Source organism: Lepus europaeus, chromosome 14 (genome assembly GCF_033115175.1).
Source record: "Lepus europaeus isolate LE1 chromosome 14, mLepTim1.pri, whole genome shotgun sequence".
In the NCBI taxonomy this organism is placed as follows: domain Eukaryota; kingdom Metazoa; phylum Chordata; class Mammalia; order Lagomorpha; family Leporidae; genus Lepus; species Lepus europaeus.
Window position 1 is genome coordinate 1,134,791 of NC_084840.1, and position 17,218 is coordinate 1,152,008.

Consider the following 17,218-nt stretch of genomic DNA (forward strand, 5'->3'; position numbering starts at 1 on the left):
GGTAGCAGTTTGTATTTTCAGCACTCAAACTTTTGGTGTTACAGGGAGCCACAGGTATCAGATATTGCCTCTGCACTCCCAGATCCCGCGAGAGGAGCAGCGCAAAGTGTTTGATCCCGTGCCAGCTGGAGTAACCAAGGTAAATGTTGCCCATGCAGTGGTGGGGTTGAGTGGCCCGAGTGGCAAGCAGGTGTCGCAGGGCACTGCCAGAGCTGCTGTAAGCCATCCAGATTGAAGAGGGAGTTTTCATTATCCAGTCAAGAGACAAATGATTTTTTTAAAGATTTCTGTAATTCTCTTACTTGTTAGTATAAGTAATTCAGTCCTTTCTAGTACATGATTGGAATATTTTCTGAAGTCTAATTTTTCTTCTTTTCCTCATAGGTTATTTTATCCACAAATATTGCCGAAACAAGCATTACCATCAATGACGTCGTTTATGTCATCGACTCCTGCAAGTAAGCTTCCAGGGAGCCTGCTGCCTGATCCGTTGGCGGCAGCAGGAACACCTTCTGAAGCTCCTCTGTTCTCGTACCTCCTGATTTATTGTGTTTGTGTTACGGTGGAACACATGTCTCACAGCCAACAATAGCATGCTGTTGATGTATAAAGACATCTAATATTTAGCACATGACAAATATCCCACTTAGAATTACAGAGGACTTCCTGTTTGCTGTGGGATGAGCCAAATACAGGGGGCATTGTTTACAGAGAGGACAGTCAGAAACAGTTCTCCCTGGCCGCTTTGTGCCCGTGTCTCCTGCCTGCAGACCCACATTCTGTGCTACTCCCAGTCTCCACGTGGTGGCTGCCTGTGTGTTGTGTGAAGGAACATGAACCACATGGGCACTGCTTGATGAGGCCTGGTATGAGATTGTGCCACGTTCTCCCCGAACATGCAACCTGTAGACCTTAGATACCTTGATGTACATGGGCCTCGTGTAGATGGCTTGCGCAGTTGGCACTCACATGGCCGGGTCAGATCCTGCATTGGTGAATTTGCTTCATGTTTCTAAATAGAAACCTTTTAAGTAGGAAGTGGTCATTGCTCTGGTTGTCAGACAAGGCTGTAGCTGGGAAGTGGTGAGTGTGTCCAGCTTGGCAACCTGCAGAGTCAGGTCCCTGATGGCCATTCACAACAGACCTCCCAGCGGGCCCACTGTCTGGAGAGGGTCCCTGCCTCAGTGGCTGTGTGGTTGTGACAGGTAGTGCCTGTGTGTCTTAGAATTAACCCCTTCTTTGTATTCAGGCAGAAAGTGAAACTGTTCACTGCGCACAATAACATGACCAACTATGCCACGGTGTGGGCGTCCAAAACAAACCTTGAGCAGCGGAAAGGGCGAGCTGGCCGTGTGCGGCCTGGATTCTGCTTTCACCTCTGTAGCCGAGCTCGTTTTGAGAGGTGAGACCAAGTGTTGAATGAAGATGGAGGATTTGTTTTTAACCCTTCATGCGTCTTCACTGCACATAGCCCCTGGTTTCCTCTGCACTTTGCCATGAACTTAATGAATTCAGGCTAGAAATGCCTCCAGGTAGCGTCTGAGAGGACGTTCCCTGACAAGTACAGGGCATTATTTGAATAAGGAGACTCAACTTTTAGCTCACTTCACCAAGACTACTTCAGAGCCAGGATTGAAACCAAGTCTCAGTTCCTCGTCCATTTCCATGTAGAGCCTATGAGGCTTCTTGGGGGATGTGTGTGGATGGGCCTGTTGGCTAACGATACCATTTTTACATTGAAGGTGAAGGTAGACTTGTGTCTGGGGGGTCCTTGTGCTGTACACTTGATAATAAAGGGGAGAGTTTGGGGCTTGTATTAATGCACACAGGAAATTACTTAAGTGACCAGGTATACATGGTATGCAGAGGAAAAATCAGATACGGTAACATCAGACTCCCTTGTAATTCTAAGTACTCTTACGTAGCTGTAGATGAGCATTAGAAGTTAGGAAATTGGCTGCAGCATTTGGAATACATTTAGTTCTTTTTGAACATTGGCTATTCACTTGCACTTAAGAAACAAATACTTACTATTTGACATCTTAGAGTAAAATCACCTACTAATTAGTAGCAATGTGAGATTTTCGCTCTTTTCTCTTTAGTGGGAAGAGCAGATATGCTACTTTTGTAGACTTGAATTGAGCTGATCTGTCTTGCCAGCAATGTTGGAATTAAACCATGAGTCTTCGTTGTGAGTAGTTTATAGGAAATGAGCCTGGATTAGAAGTGTACAGACCTGGATTTTAATACTGTCTGTGCCTAATACCGATACATGGCAAAATCCTAAATATTTAAACTCTTTAGGCCTTTGTTTATCCCTTCCATAAAATGAGACAACATTACTGTCTGTGTGTTCTTAGTCATGAGAGGATGAGAGTAATGCCTAATCTATAAGATTGGTGTGAGGCCGGCGCCGTGGCTAAACAGGCTAATCCTCCACCTAGCGGCGCCGGCACACCGGGTTCTAGTCCCAGTCAGGGTGCCGGATTCTGTCCCAGTTGTCCCTCTTCCAGGCCAGCTCTCTGCTGTGGCCCGGGAGTGCAGTGGAGGATGGCCCAAGTCCTTGGGCCCTGCACCCCATGGGAGACCAGGAGAAGCACCTGGCTCCTGCCTTCGGATCAGGGCACCACGGCGCCCACTGGAGGGTGAACCAACGGCAAAGGAAGACCTTTCTCTCTGTCTCACTGTTCACTCTGCCTGTCAAAAAAAAAAAAAAAAAGATTGGTGTGAAAATTAAGTGAGTTAATAATGTCAAATTCATACAGCAGTGCCTGGCACAAAGGAAATTCTTTTTTTTTTTTTTTTTTTTTTTTGACAGAGATGATAGAGAGACAGAGAGAAAGGTCTTCCTTTTTGCCGTTGGTTCACCCTCCAATGGCCGCTGCGGCCGGCGCACCGCGCTGATCCAAAGGCAGGAGCCGGGTGTTTTTCCTGGTCTCCCATGTGGGTGCAGGGCCCAAGCACTTGGGCCATCCTCCACTGCCTTCCCGGGCCATAGCAGAGAGCTGGCCTGGAAGAGGGGCAACCGGGACTAGAACCCGGTGTGCCGGCGCTGCAAGGCGGAGGATTAGCCTGGTAAGCCACGGCGCCAGCCAGGAAATTCTAACATTATAATAACTTGTATTTGAATTTTAAAAGGTTAGTTGATCTGTAAGACCCTTCCCAGTAGCACTAAAAGTTACATAGACAAAGTCTTGCTGCTGTTTTAACCTGTATTTGTCAACAGACAAGAGGCCTGAGGAAGCTATAGGTAGTGGCGTTTCTCCAGCCTGCCTTCAGCTGAGAGTGCCACCAAGCACCAAGTCAGAACCAGCTGAAGTCTTGTCCAGAGAATGTCATGCATGTTTAATTATGAAAGATGGGGAAAGGGTAGATCTGTGTATCCATCATTCCCTTGCAAAGCCTTTATTAATATCTGCTTATGCAAAAGGATGTTTCTTCTGCTTCTTCCCCAGACTGGAAACCCACATGACTCCAGAGATGTTCCGGACACCACTGCATGAAATTGCCTTGAGCATCAAGCTTCTGCGTCTAGGAGGAATCGGCCAGTTCCTGGCCAAGGCGATTGAGCCCCCGCCCCTGGACGCTGTGATTGAAGCGGAGCACACTCTGAGAGGTGTGCACACTCAGACCTGTGTCCTGGGGACCCCGCGTGTGCACACTCGGACCTGTGTCCTGGGGACCCCGCGTGTGCACACTCAGACCTGTGTCCTGAGGACCTCACGTGTGCACACTCAGACCTGTGTCCTGAGGACCCCACACAGCACATCAGGGGGCTGTGAAGGAAGGCTTTCGGTGTCACTTCATGTGATCAGTCAGGCCATCATTACAAAGAAAACTTAAGAATGGGATAATGTTATTCTCATTTTGGGGGAAAAAATTAAAAGGGAAAAAGTAAGGCATTATCTCTTAACCAGTACTTAAAGATCAGAATATCGTGAGGCCTATAGAATTTTATATGCATCTCTTAGAACATTTATTTATGTTTTCTTATCAGAGAAACAGCATACGAAAACACAAGGGTAGTGCAGCCAGATGGGTCTGCATTTCAGTTCACCTGCTGAGTGAACTTCAGGTTCTGCTTTTGCAGATTTCTTTTCTTTCTCTTTAAAAAATTATCACAAGGTGGGTGTCAGACTTTGAGGCATGTAGGTACTTGCAGTGCTGTTACAATGAATACCATTACAGACTTCACGGACTGTGGTTGGCTTTTCGACCTGCGTGTCCTTCATGCAGGGTGCTGCAGAGTTGGGTTCTACTCCATTTGTGAGGAGAACTGTTGGCTGCAAGCATGGTGTTGGCAGTCAGGCTGACCAGTGTGAGGTCCTAAGTGTGGTGTCAGTGCCCTAACAGTCCACAAAGAAGACTGCTGCCTGTTGAGGGCCAAGGATGTTTGTTGCGACCTCTGCTCACAAAGGATTATCTCCCCGCAGAGCTGGACGCATTAGATGCCAATGATGAGTTGACTCCTCTGGGACGGATCCTAGCTAAACTCCCCATTGAGCCTCGTCTTGGCAAAATGATGATCATGGGGTGTATTTTCTAGTAAGTACTTTGTTTTATTGCTGACAGTTAAGTGACAGAAAGTTTCAGAATCAAAACCCTCCCCCCATAAAAGCAAGATGGGCTCAAGTAGAAGAAACTCAGTCTTCAGAAGTAAAGGAAAGTGGCACACCGTGAGATAAGAAACGTGACTTGTTCCCTTGTAGCTCATTTCAGGAGTTTGGGTGTGTCTTGGAAGAAAATAGTCTTAGTGAAAGAGGTGTGGGTGTGTGTGCATACAATTTTTTTTTAAAGATGTTTTTATTTGAAAGAGTTAGAGAAAAGGAGAGACAGATCTCCCAAATGGCTGCAGTGCTGAGCCAGGCCAAAGCCAGGAGCTTTGCCCAAGTCTCCATGCAGGTGCAAGAGGTCAAGCACTCAGGCTGTTCCTCCTGCTTTCTTAGGCACTTCAGCAGGGAGCTGGATTGGAAGTGGAGCAGCTGGGGCTCGATCATCGCCCACATGGGGTGCTGGAGTTGCAGATGGCGGCTTAACCCATTCTGCCACAGTGCCAGCCCCAAAGAGATTTATTGTACCACAGCATTTGGAAGGTGAAAATGGAAAAGGAATAGGAAAGGAAGAATACAGTACTTGGTCATAGTTTATGGTAGATAGGTGGCCATCGACTCCAGAGTCGATTGTCCCCTTCTGCTCTGAGCAGCTGTAACGTTCCCTTGCTCATCAAAGCTGAAAGACTCCAGTGCGTGTTTGCCAGCCCTGCCTCGCCTGTTGTGAACGTAGCCATGTGTGTGTTGCAGTGTGGGAGACGCTGTCTGTACCATCTCTGCCGCTACCTGCTTCCCAGAGCCTTTCATCAACGAAGGGAAGCGGCTCGGCTACATCCACCGGAATTTTGCTGGAAACAGATTTTCTGATCACGTGGCCCTTTTATCGGTATTCCAAGCCTGGGATGATGCCAGGTATGGGCTTGAGCTTTGGGTAAACTATCTCTAGTTTCTAATTTGTACCTAGATCTCTGGCCTTTGAGAATGACCCCCTTAATGTCCTAATTTATTTTAGAATGAGTGGAGAAGAAGCAGAGATACGTTTTTGTGAACACAAAAGACTCAATATGGCTACACTGAGAATGACTTGGGAAGCCAAAGTTCAGCTTAAAGAGATTCTGATTAATTCTGGATTTCCAGAAGGTAATTTTCAGAATATTTTCAAAGTGACATCAATGTACTATGTACACATTAACACATATTTCAACTTCAGACTTTAGATCCTGTGGTTTTTCCGTGTTTCTAGCCTCTAGTACTTTGAATGTGGTGATAAGTTTTTTTACATTAAGTCTTTTTTAAAAAAGGAAGTAAAAGGTTTTCATCCTGAAAGAGTTTGAGAAATGGTGTATCAGTTTGCCCCATGTTCATTTTTGGACTTGAAGTGAATTCTCCCATGTTCAATGGCTTGAATTGAATTCCCATGTGTAGATGGTTCTAGATGTTCTGTGCTTTAGAAATAGAAACAGTGGTCCAATTCTTCATCTCTTGATGGGAGCTGGAACCATATACTTCAGTTGGCAAAATCTTTACAGTGGTCCTGGGTACAGATATTATTGTCCCAATTTAAAAGATCATAAAACCAACATAGAAGTTTACAGTTTTAAGCTTTATTCAGTGAGGACATTGTAAGATTTCGACTCAGGCTGAGCTAGAGCAGAATCTGCTCAGGCCTTGGCAGTTGTGTTTCCAGATGAGGTCCTCATGAATTGTAGTTTGAGTTGGACGTGCCTGCCTCCATTCCGGTGGGTGTCCTTTGCTGTGTCTCTCCATCTCCGCATGCGGTAGCTGTTTAAGAACAGCAAATACGTTGACCATGGTCCTCCTGGTCACTCAGAGTAGGTGGCTGGTGAGGGATTTTGTTACAAGTTACCACCCTAAGCTTAGGTTTATGGTTGAATCAGTAAGGGAATACAGACATTTTAGGTTTTTGATTATGGAGACTCTGCAAAATTTCCTCTTGAGCTTAATCTGGGTACAAGGCTTCTAAGAAGAAAAAGGCTTCTAGACAGATGATCTGAGAAAGGGAGCTGGGGAGAAATCAGTTCTTTTATTCTTGTGTAGTTTGCATGTGATGTGATGATTGGTCATTACCTGATTTTTTTTTTCTTTAAACCTCATTCCTAACAGATTGTTTGTTGACACAAGTGTTTACTAACACTGGACCAGATAATAACTTGGATGTTGTTATCTCTCTCCTGGCCTTTGGTGTGTACCCAAATGTGTGCTATCACAAGGAAAAAAGAAAGATTCTTACCACCGAGGGGCGCAATGCACTTATCCACAAATCGTCTGTTAATTGTCCTTTTAGCAGCCAAGACATGAAATACCCATCCCCCTTCTTTGTATTTGGTGAAAAGGTAAGAAAAGTTCACATCAGAACGTAAGTTTTGGGTTTCTTTAAGCCTAGTTTATATTATTAGACAGTTAATGTAACCTGTTTACTCTTGCCATTTTCTCCATCTACAGATTCGAACCCGCGCCATCTCAGCTAAAGGCATGACTTTAGTCACTCCCCTGCAATTGCTTCTCTTTGCCTCCAAGAAAGTTCAATCTGATGGTCAGATTGTGCTAGTAGATGACTGGTATGAACTTTTGCATGTGAACTCAGATTGGCGTCTTTTTTTTTTTTTCTTTAAAGATATATTTATTTAAAAGGCAGAGTTATGCAGAGGCAGAGAGAGAGGTCTTCCATCTGCTGGTTCACTCCCTAAATGCATGAAACAACCAGAGCTGGGCCAGTCTACAGCCAGGAGCCAGGAGCTTCTTCCAGGTCTCCCACGTGGGCGCAGGGGCCCAAGCACTTGGGCCATCTTGTACTGCTTTCCCAGGCCATAGCAGAGAACTGGATTGGAAATGCAGCAACCAGGACTTGAACTGGGGCCCGTATGGGATGCTGGCACTGCAGGCGGCGGCTTTACCTGCTACACCACGGCACCGGCCCCCAGCCACATTCTTACAAATCAGTGTGGAGTCGTTTTCATTCTCAGTGGAAGCCGTGTGGTCTGCATTGAGGCAGTATTCGGCTTGAGGGACTTCCTGGGTTACGGTTCCTGCAGATAGGTAGCAGTGGATTTTTAAAGGGTGGTGCAGGTAGTTGTTCTCTGTACCTGTCTGCCTGAGTCTGGGCTGCTGTAGTAGCTTAGGATACTGGTGCTTGCCATACTGGCAGTTTTCTGTACCTACTTCCTTTCTTATATTTTATTGCTTTTCTCCATTTTAGGATCAGACTGCAAATGAGCCATGAAGCTGCTGCCTGCATCACCGCTCTGCGGGCTGCAGTGGAGGCTCTTGTTGTTGAAGTGACCAAGCAGCCCAGTATCATCAGCCAGCTAGACCCTGCCAACGAGCGCATGCTGAACACCATCCGCCAGGTCTCCAGGCCCTCAGCTGCTGGCGTCAACCTGATGATGGGCAGTACACGGTAAGTACCAGGTTCACAACTTGTGGTGCCGAGCCAGAGGCTTTGTCATGTCACAGAGGCCCAGAGTTAGTTGATAGTGGAGTTATTTAACTTGAAATTCTAGAGAAACACTAAATGTGGGACTTAATTCTGGTCAACACATTCAGAATGAAAGGTTGTTACTTTGCTTCTGTGTTATAGTTTGTCCACTTTGTCAGTGTAGGTAGAGACAGATGGGGTTCCTGAAACGACAGAGGCTATCCAGGCAGCCACATGATGGAATGTAACAACAGCCCGGATGGTCCTTTCTTCCTCACTGTTCTGACCTCCCTACAGAGGAACTTGGGTGAACCCTTCAGGCTCCCACAGATGAGAAGTATCAGTGTTTATCTTAGGAAAATAGTATAGTACAGTCTTAAATGTGAAGTTTCTCTTAATTTTTAAAATGCTTTATTTGTTCCAGATATTTTTCATTTTTTAATAGCTTTTTGTCTGGGATTATTTGATACCTACAAGAAAGGCAGAATAGTACAACATACACCTTCAGTGTTTTGTGCCATTTGTATAATCATTTGTGATAAATTTGCAACTTCAGGAAATTTTGTGTCAGAATTTCTTGTGTCTAACAACATAGCCACAACATCATGGACCCATCTCAATTGAGAAATATTAATAATTTAAGTTACAAATGTTTGTTAAATTCCGTTATCTAAAACGTCTCTCTACTCTTCTCATCAAAGATAACTTACCACATTTGGTTATAAATGCTTTTTTTTAAAAAAAAAAAATTTTATTTGACAGGGAGAGACAGAGATCTTCCATTTGCTAGTTCATTCCCCAAATGGCCACAACAGCCGGAGCTGGGCCAATCTGAAGGCAGGAGCCAGGAGCTACTTTCTGGTCTCCCACATGGCCTCAGGGGCCCTAGCACTTGGGCCATCTTCTGCTGCTCTCCCAGGCCATAGCAGAGAGCTGGATCAAAAGTGGAGCAGCCGGGACTCAAACCACTGCCCATATGGGATGGTGGTGCTGCAGGCAGAGACTTAACCTACTACGCCACAGTGCCAGCCCTGTAAATGCTTTTTAATTTTTTTAGAAAGCTTTTGTTTAATAATTATAAATTTCATAGATACAGCTTTTGGAATACAGCAGCTCCCCCCCCACCCATACTCACCCTCCCACCCCCACTCCCATCCCACTCTTATTTAAGATTAATTTTTAATTATCTTTATATACAGAAGATCAGCTCTATACTAAGTAAAGATTTCAACACTTTGCACCCACAGAGTACTGTTTGGAGACAAGTTTTGCCATTAATTCTCATTGTACAACTCATCAAGGACAGAGATCCTACATGGGGAGCAACTGCACAGTGACCCCTGTTGTTGATTTAACAGTTGACACTCTTATTTATGACATCAGTGATCACCTGAGGCCCTGGTCATGAGCTGCCAAAGGCCTATGGAAGCCATTTGAGTCCACAAACTGTCATTATTTAGACAGGGCCATAATCAAAGTGGAAGTTCTCTCCTCCCTACAGAGAAAAGTACCTCCTTCTTTGATGGCCCTTTCTTTCCACTGGGATCTCCCTCACAGGAATCTTTCATGTTGGACATTTTTTATCACAGTGTCTTGACTTTCCATGCCTGAAATGCTCTCATGGGCTTTTTAGCCAGATCTGAATGCCTTAAGGGCTGATTCTGAGGCCAGAGTGGTGTTCAGGGCATTTGTCATTCTGAATCTGCAGTGTGGCCTGCTTCTCATGTTGCATCATTCTCTCCTTTTTTAAGTCTATCTGTTGTTATTAGCAAACACTTGGTCTTATTTATGTGATCCCTTTGACATTTATTCCTATCTATGAGATCACTTACGCACTCAAAGTGATCACTTTAACTAATGAGATGGCCTGCCAGCTTAATGGGATTTGGAGTCTTCTGGCAAGATTTTAGCTTTACCCTTAGGTAGGTGTAAGTCCATGGGAAAGTATGCTGAACTTTACACCTCCTCCCTCTTATTTTTACAGGGATCAATTTTCAATTGGATTTAAACACCTACAAATAATTCTGTGTCAAGTAAAGAGTTCAACCAATGGTATTAAATAGAAAAAGAAAATAGTAAAAAGAATAAAATAATAAACTGTTCTTCGACAGGACTAGGGCTGGTCAAGTCATTGCTTCTCATAGTGTCAATTTCATTTCTACAGGTTTCCTTTTTTTTTTCTTTGACAGGCAGAGTGGATAGTGAGACAGAGAGAAAGGTCTTCCTTTTTGCCGTTGGTTTACCCTCTAATGGCCGCTGCGGCCGGCGCATCGTGCTGATCCGAAGCCAGGAGCCAGGCGCTTCTCCCGGTCCCAAGGACTTGGGCCATCCTCCACTGCACTCCCGGGCCACAGCAGAGAGCTGGCCTGGAAGAGGGGCAACCGGGATAGAATCTGGCGCCCCGATCGGGACTAGAACCCAGTGTGCCGGTGCTGCAAGGCGGAGGATTAGCCTGTTAAGCCACGGTGCCGGCCATACAGGTTTCCTTTTAGGTGCTCAGTTAGTTGTCATAGATCAGGGAGAACATATGATATGTAAATGCTTTTTAAAATATATTTATTTGGAAGAGAGGGAGAGAGATCTTTCATCCTCTGGTTCACTCTCCACATGGCTAGAACGACAGGTCTGGGCCAGGCCAAAGCCAGAAAGCAGGAACTCCATCCTGATCTTCCCACATTGCTGACAGGGGCCCATGCATTTGGGCCATCTTCCACTGCCTTCCCAGGCCATTAGCAGGAATCTGGATTGGAAAAGAGAAGCTGGGACTCAAAACTAACAACCCCTTGTGCAGTGCGGGGCTCACAGGTATCCACTCAACCCACTGTGTCACATGCCAGCCCATTGTTCTCTCCTTTTCATGTCAGTAAGGAAACTAGTCACAGATTAGTTAATACCAGGGTCATGCAGTTAGCAGCTGAGAGATGGATTCAGGCTTAGGCAAACGAAGAAATCTTGAGTAGGTCAAGTGTCACAGACAGACATAGATGTAATGCTTCTGGGTGTTTAGGGGAAGAGAAATCAGTTTGGTATGAGAGTGGTAAGTAGCAAGGCTTCGTGTATCACCTACTTCTGTGATGGAGAAATGTCAAAAGACTAGAACAGATGGGATAGATACAGTACAGTCTGTGACATAGGAAGATGGCAGTGGCCCAAGTTACAATGCGGAGAATAAAAATGAGGGAGGAGTGACAGTATCAACACAGCTTGGTAATGGATTAAAATAGGATGGCAGTGGGGTCAGCACTGTGGCATAGTAGGTTAAGCTGCCTCCTGCAGCTCCTACACCCATGTGAGAGATGCAGAAGAAGCTCCTGGCTTCGGATTGGCCCAGCTCCGGCTGTTCTGGCCATTTGGGGAGTGAACCAGTGGATGAAAGATCTCTCTGTTTCTACCTCTCTGTCTGTAACTCTGCCTCTAAAATAAATCTGTAAAAGAAAAAAATGGGGTGGCAGTACAGTGAAGGAATGAAGATGTATATCCCACCCCATTCATATTTCTGAATTGGGCAGCTGCTAAACTGGTAGTGTCAGTTTCTTCAAGCATGAGATGGGCCAGTACTGTACCATAGTAGGCTATGCCTCCACCTGCGGCACTGGCACCCCATTTGGCTGCTGGTTCCTGTCCTAGCTGCTCCTTTCTGATGCACCTCTCTGCTAATGGCCTGGGAGGGCAGTGGAAGATGATCCAAGTACTTCGGCCCCTGTGCCCACACGGGAGACCCAAAAGAAACTCCTGGCTTCGGATTGGCACAGCTCCAGCCGTTGTGGCCTTTTTGGGAGTGAATCAGCAGGTGGAAGATTTCTTTCTTTCTGCCTACGCCTTTGCCTTTGCCTCTCTGTAACTCTGCCTTTCAAATAAGCAAATAAATCTTTAAAAAAATATGTGGGAGACCTGGAAGAAGCTCTTGGCTTCAGATTTCCCCAGCCTCAGCTCTTGCAGTCATTTGGGGAGTGAGCAGTCTATAACTCTGCCTCTCAAGTAAATCTTTTAAAAAAAAATGGGAGGAGTTGGCAGTTTTTGTGTTAGATTGGAGTTGTGGGTCAGACATCTTGATTTGTGTCGGTTCTCAGTGGCCTTCCTTGTCCTGGGTTTCCAAGCGAGACGGGTTTAGGCCTGAGGAAGGCACTGAAGGCATTTTTGAGGACTATATTTCAGAGTTAATTTAGGAAATATTTGGTGATAAAGACAAAACAGTTTATTCCCAACTCCGAGAATATCAGTTCTTAACATGTTATTTAGTACTTGCTTTCCTAGAAGTATCTCTGGCCTGAGTCAGAGAACTGTCTTCAAGTTGTGAGGACATACTGCCAAAACTATTTGAGAATGAACCGGAAGGAATTTTAGAAAAGCAAAGTGTTCTGGTTGATGCCTCTTCCTGTCTGTTTCAGAATAGCAGAATCATTTCATTTCAGCTTTGTTTTCATGTATTAAACTTTGAACTGCGACCAGACATGCACATCTGGTGTGTAGACAGGGAATCGTAGGGATACCTTGCTGAAGCGGTGGTTTTGTTCTTTTCCTAGGTATGGAGATGGTCCACGTCCTCCCAAGATGGCGCGCTATGACAATGGGAGCGGGTATAGAAGGGGGGGCGCTGGCTATGGTGGTGGAGGCTATGGCGGCAGCTATGGTGGTGGAGGCTCCTATGGGGGAGGGTATGGCGGAGGTGGAGGTGGGGGCTACAGAGGAGGTTCCCGGGGGGGCTTTAGAGGTGGGTCTGGAGGGGACTACAGAGGGTCTGGTAGAGGGGGCTTCCGAGGATCTGGGGGTTTCCAGCGAGGAGGTGGCAGGGGGGGCTATGGAGGTGGCTACTTTGGACAAGGAAGAGGAGGTGGTGGCTATTAAAACTTGATTGTGTCAGTGCTTGTGCATAGAAAGTTTTAAAAAATGCATGCTACATGTTTTCCCAAGATGTTTGTTTTCGACTCAGATGTAAACCTGTTTCACTCATTCTGTAGTTTATTGTAGTTCAAGGAAACCAAGCATCTGGATCCATTAGTGTTTTGTTTATATTGTGTAAAATATAATGTTCTATTATAAAAGTACCGCCATTTGTATTTTTTTCTCTAGGATTTGCCCTTAAAATTAACTTGGTATTTCCTTTGCTTTTGTTTAATATGATTAAAAAATAAAGTATTAAACTGAGTACTGGATGTATAATTGATGTTGAATGCTAATCTTACACATTAGAATAATTTTACTTTACCAGTTACATGTGTTCACTTTAAATCAGTTAAAAATTTGTAATCCATTACAAAAGTACACCAAGTAATATTTTTGCTTGTGTGGTATACGTAGCCTAGGGTTGAATTGCTACTCTTGCTGGCGTGTGTGTATGTGTGTACGTGTACACGAGCGCATGTGTGTACCATACTGGCCAGTGCAGGAGTCATGTGGGCCTCTGTATCTGAGTGAGATGGTTTCACCTAGGGCAGAACATTTTGGCTTCCTCTTGAGCGTTATCTTTGAAAAACCTGAGACTGTTTTCTTACTCTGAATTAGTTTCCAGTGTAAAAACCCTGGGGAATATAATTACTCCATAGAACTCTTGAATAAAAGTTACATTTAGGTAAGGAACAAGGGTATGCAGAGCTTCCTAACTGCATAAAGTTAGAATTTGAAGGGAAATACTTGACAAATTTTTATCTTTTTTTTTTTTTTTAACTTTTATTTTATTTTTGACAGGCAGAGTGGACAGTGAGAGAGAGAGAGACAGAAAGGTCTTCCTTTGCCGTTGGTTCACCCTCCAATGGCCAGCGCGCTGCAGCCAGTGCTCCGTGCTGATCTGAAGCCGGGATCCAGGTGCTTCTCCTGGTCTCCCATGGGGTGCAGGGCCCAAGCACTTGGGCCATCCTCCACTGCACTCCCAGGCCACAGCAGAGAGCTGGACTGGAAGAGGAGCAACTGGGACAGAATCCAGTGCCCCAACCGGGACTAGAACCCGGGGTGCCAGCACCGCAAGGCAGAGGATTAGCCTATTGAGCCATGGCGCCAGCCCCTATACATTTCTAATACTTCACATTTTCCAGTGCGTTTTCACAGCTTTCAAGAGTCCATGATGAGTGGAGAGTGCCAAGGCCTTGAACAGAACTCTCCACTGCACTCCCGGGCCACAGCAGAGAGCTGGCCTGGAAGAGGGGCAACCGGGACAGAATCCGGTGAGATCCCCAGGCCACTGAAGCAACTGAGTTCGTCAGACTGCTTCAGTGATACTCAGCTTTGAAGAAACACATGTAAACATGAGTTTCTGGAAACTCCTAGGGTGAGCAGAACAGACTGAGAACTGGCCGGCTTCCTGAGGTGAGAAATGCTGACACTGGGCAGATTCGTCACTTGGGGTTAGTTAAATGGCAGCCGGCATCTTTAGAAATGCTAAAACTTTAAGTTCCTGAAATCTTGAAATGATCAAGTCAGTGCTTAATGCTTCTGCTGGTACAGCTGTCTATGGTTTGAATATTACTTGGGTGCCCCTGCAGTGGCCCTCGTGCTACACGCTCAGCTCTCAGCGTGGCAGGGCCTGGTGAGAGGGCCTTGGTTCACAGAGCTTGCTGCCCTTGGGAGGTGAACCTTCCGAGAACTGACGATAAAATAAAAGCCCCTCTCTTCTGGCGTGAAGCCAGACCAGTGGCCACCCTGTCTTAGACTTGAACCTCTGTAACTGTTAGAGAAGACTTTTCTCAATGAAATTAGTTGTGTCAGGTATTTCTTCACAGTTAAGCTAACATAAACTATAAGATTTTTATGTTAACCTGTAAACATATAAAATAATACACTTAGTGGTTATTTATTTTGAAAGAGTTAACAGAGGGGGACGGCGCTGTGGCATAGTAGGTTAAGCCTCTGCCTGGAGCACCAGCATCCCATATGGGTGCTGGTTCATGTCCCAGCTACTTTTCTTCCAAACCAGCTCTCTGCTGTGGCCTGGGAAAGCATTAGAAGATGACCCAAGTGGTTGGGCCCCTGCACCCACGTGGGAGACCTGGAAGAAGCTCTTGGCTCCTGGCTTTGGATCAGCCCCGCTCTGGCTATTGTGGCCATATTTTGTGCATGGTTAGGAATGAGAGAATAGGAAAAAGCAGTATCACAGTACTCTGAAATTCTCCTGGGAAACCAGTAAGTGGCCGGTGAGTGAGTTTCCTCCCACAAGGCTGTCTTGTTCTTGCTGCTTCCAAGATCCTGTGTTTGTCCATGGTTAACTCTTGCTCAAGCCAAAGACAGAAAGGTAGGGAAAGAGGATTGGAAAGGAAAACTCCATTCGTTGAATTCATTATAGAAAGGCTGTTCTTGTGAGGGCCCCCAGGGACAGTCCCCGAGAGTGTTGGCCAAGCCTGTTGAATTGCCCTGGACTCTAACAAGGGGCAGGGCTGACAGAGCAGTGAGGAATAAGCATGCCTTTGAACCTGATCCGTCCTCAGCCTCGAGATTCTCTGGCAGATCAGGGCCAGCTTTGCTAAATTAGGTAACAAGTACACAAGTTAAAGCCTTAAATATTTGAGCCTATGTGCTGCTTGCTTTTTTAAAAAGTCTTTTTCCTCCATTTATTTACAAGGCAGAGATCCCCAGTTGCTGCTTTGTTCCCCACATGTCTGCAATGGCAGGGCTGGGCCTGGCTGAAGCAGGAGCTGGAAACTCAATGCAGGTCTCCAGGTGGGTGACAGATCCAACCACATGAGCCTTCCAGGGTGCGGGCCTCAGCAGGAAGCTGGAATTGGGAGCCAGCCAGAACTCCAAGCATTGCAGTATGAGATATGGCGTCCCAAGCAGTGTCTTAACCTCTACCCAAGAAGACCTTTTTTTTTTTTTTTTTTTTTTAAAGAAAATTAACCCTCTATTTTAGAGAAAGGATAGCAGTGTAAATTTCACACGTCCTAGTCGCCTTTGTAGGTAGGTATAGCCAGGTGATGGGGTTCTGGCTAGAGGTCTGAAAGTCAAAGCTTTGTAGGAAAACTTTGTCTGCAACTTTCTAGGAAACGTGTGTCCCTCCTACTTGTTTGGCATTTGGACATAAAGTGGTTTACATAAGAATTGCATCTATGACCTTGTGGTGATACAACAGCAAGAGATCTGTCACCCACTGGCTCAGTCCCAGTTGCCCACAAAAAGCTGGGTCTGGGCCAGACCAAATCTGGGGACCAGGAACTTGGTCCAGGTCTCCCATGCAGGCGGCAGTGACCTCCCCAGGTGTGCAGCAGCAGGAAGCTGAAATCAGAAGCAGCAGAGCTGAGACTAAAAACCCGGAGACTCGTCAGGGATGCCGGCTTCCCAGTGGCCTGACTACACCAGACACCTGCCCTCCCGCCGCCCCCCCCCCCCCAGGCAGTGACTGAGTAGGACGCATACGCTGGCAAAACAAGACAGCAGCAGCTTGAGTTTTCCAACACCAAACACCGGCCTACCAGCCACAGCACACTGAGCGTGGAACATCCGTCAGCCTTCAGCGGTGAGCCTGTGTGTTTCCTGACTGGGGGCGGCGGGGGGGGGGAGCACATTCCCACACTGTTCTCTCTTCTTTCTTGCAGCTAAACTTAATGCTGTTTTTAATGCACAGTCCCGTTCCCTTGTTCTGGTTCCTAGCACAGATAGGAAGGGATTGGCAATAACAATTTTTATCTCCTCTAATGCCTTTTTTGGAGTCAGTGTTAACAATGTTTGCAGTCATACTTGTTTCTGGAATTAAATAGTGATGAGGGCTGTGCCACATACTCAGATACGCCGAGGATTATTGAATCGTACATTATGGTATGAAACATCTCAAAAAAGCTGTTCTTTAGATATGTTAAAATGTGTCAGTGAATGCATTTGAATGTTTTAACATTTTAATTAAGCTTTAATTTTAAGTAAAATACCATTTTTGTGGGATATAAGAATATTAAATTCTAAGGAAGACTTGAACGTGAACCTGGATGCTTTAACTTGTGACTATTCTGATGTCCCCCTTCAAATTTGCTTCTATCTTGTTGTTATTCATTTCCAGATTCAGGTTTTGCATCACTTTGGAGAGCATGTTATCATCTTTTTTGTCTCCTGAGGCAGCCCCTTTGTTCAGAGTTTCTTCTACAATAATAAACTGTTCTGTCGGCTGCAGAATGCTCACTCCATAGCCATTGTTGCTATAAATATGATTATTAGTCATCTTCAGTTTGGGTGCTGGAAGAACCTGTTAAATTGAGAAATTAGTTTTTCAATAGTTTCTATAACAAGAAACAACTAATTAACATAAAAATCACTCTGG

At 45.5% G+C, this 17,218-nt stretch overlaps 2 protein-coding genes across 2 annotated transcripts in view; one reads left to right on the forward strand and one right to left on the reverse strand.

Annotated features, from left to right (window-relative positions):
- Nucleotides 1-13,131, forward strand: part of DHX9 (DExH-box helicase 9) — a 54,033-nt gene extending 40,902 nt beyond the window's left edge. Inside the window, exons 18-28 of the mRNA XM_062211465.1 lie at nucleotides 45-139; nucleotides 385-458; nucleotides 1,250-1,402; nucleotides 3,456-3,616; nucleotides 4,434-4,545; nucleotides 5,301-5,462; nucleotides 5,563-5,690; nucleotides 6,675-6,904; nucleotides 7,014-7,129; nucleotides 7,768-7,968; nucleotides 12,510-13,131. Of these exons, the coding sequence (XP_062067449.1) occupies nucleotides 45-139; nucleotides 385-458; nucleotides 1,250-1,402; nucleotides 3,456-3,616; nucleotides 4,434-4,545; nucleotides 5,301-5,462; nucleotides 5,563-5,690; nucleotides 6,675-6,904; nucleotides 7,014-7,129; nucleotides 7,768-7,968; nucleotides 12,510-12,831 (1,754 nt within the window). The 3' untranslated portion in view covers nucleotides 12,832-13,131. The remainder of the gene's footprint in view (nucleotides 1-44; nucleotides 140-384; nucleotides 459-1,249; nucleotides 1,403-3,455; nucleotides 3,617-4,433; nucleotides 4,546-5,300; nucleotides 5,463-5,562; nucleotides 5,691-6,674; nucleotides 6,905-7,013; nucleotides 7,130-7,767; nucleotides 7,969-12,509) is intronic.
- A 3,763-nt stretch (nucleotides 13,132-16,894) lies between these two features.
- SHCBP1L (SHC binding and spindle associated 1 like) overlaps nucleotides 16,895-17,218 on the reverse strand; it is a 33,265-nt gene continuing 32,941 nt past the window's right edge. Inside the window, 1 exon segment of the mRNA XM_062211466.1 lies at nucleotides 16,895-17,143. Coding sequence (XP_062067450.1) covers nucleotides 16,895-17,143 — 249 coding nt within the window.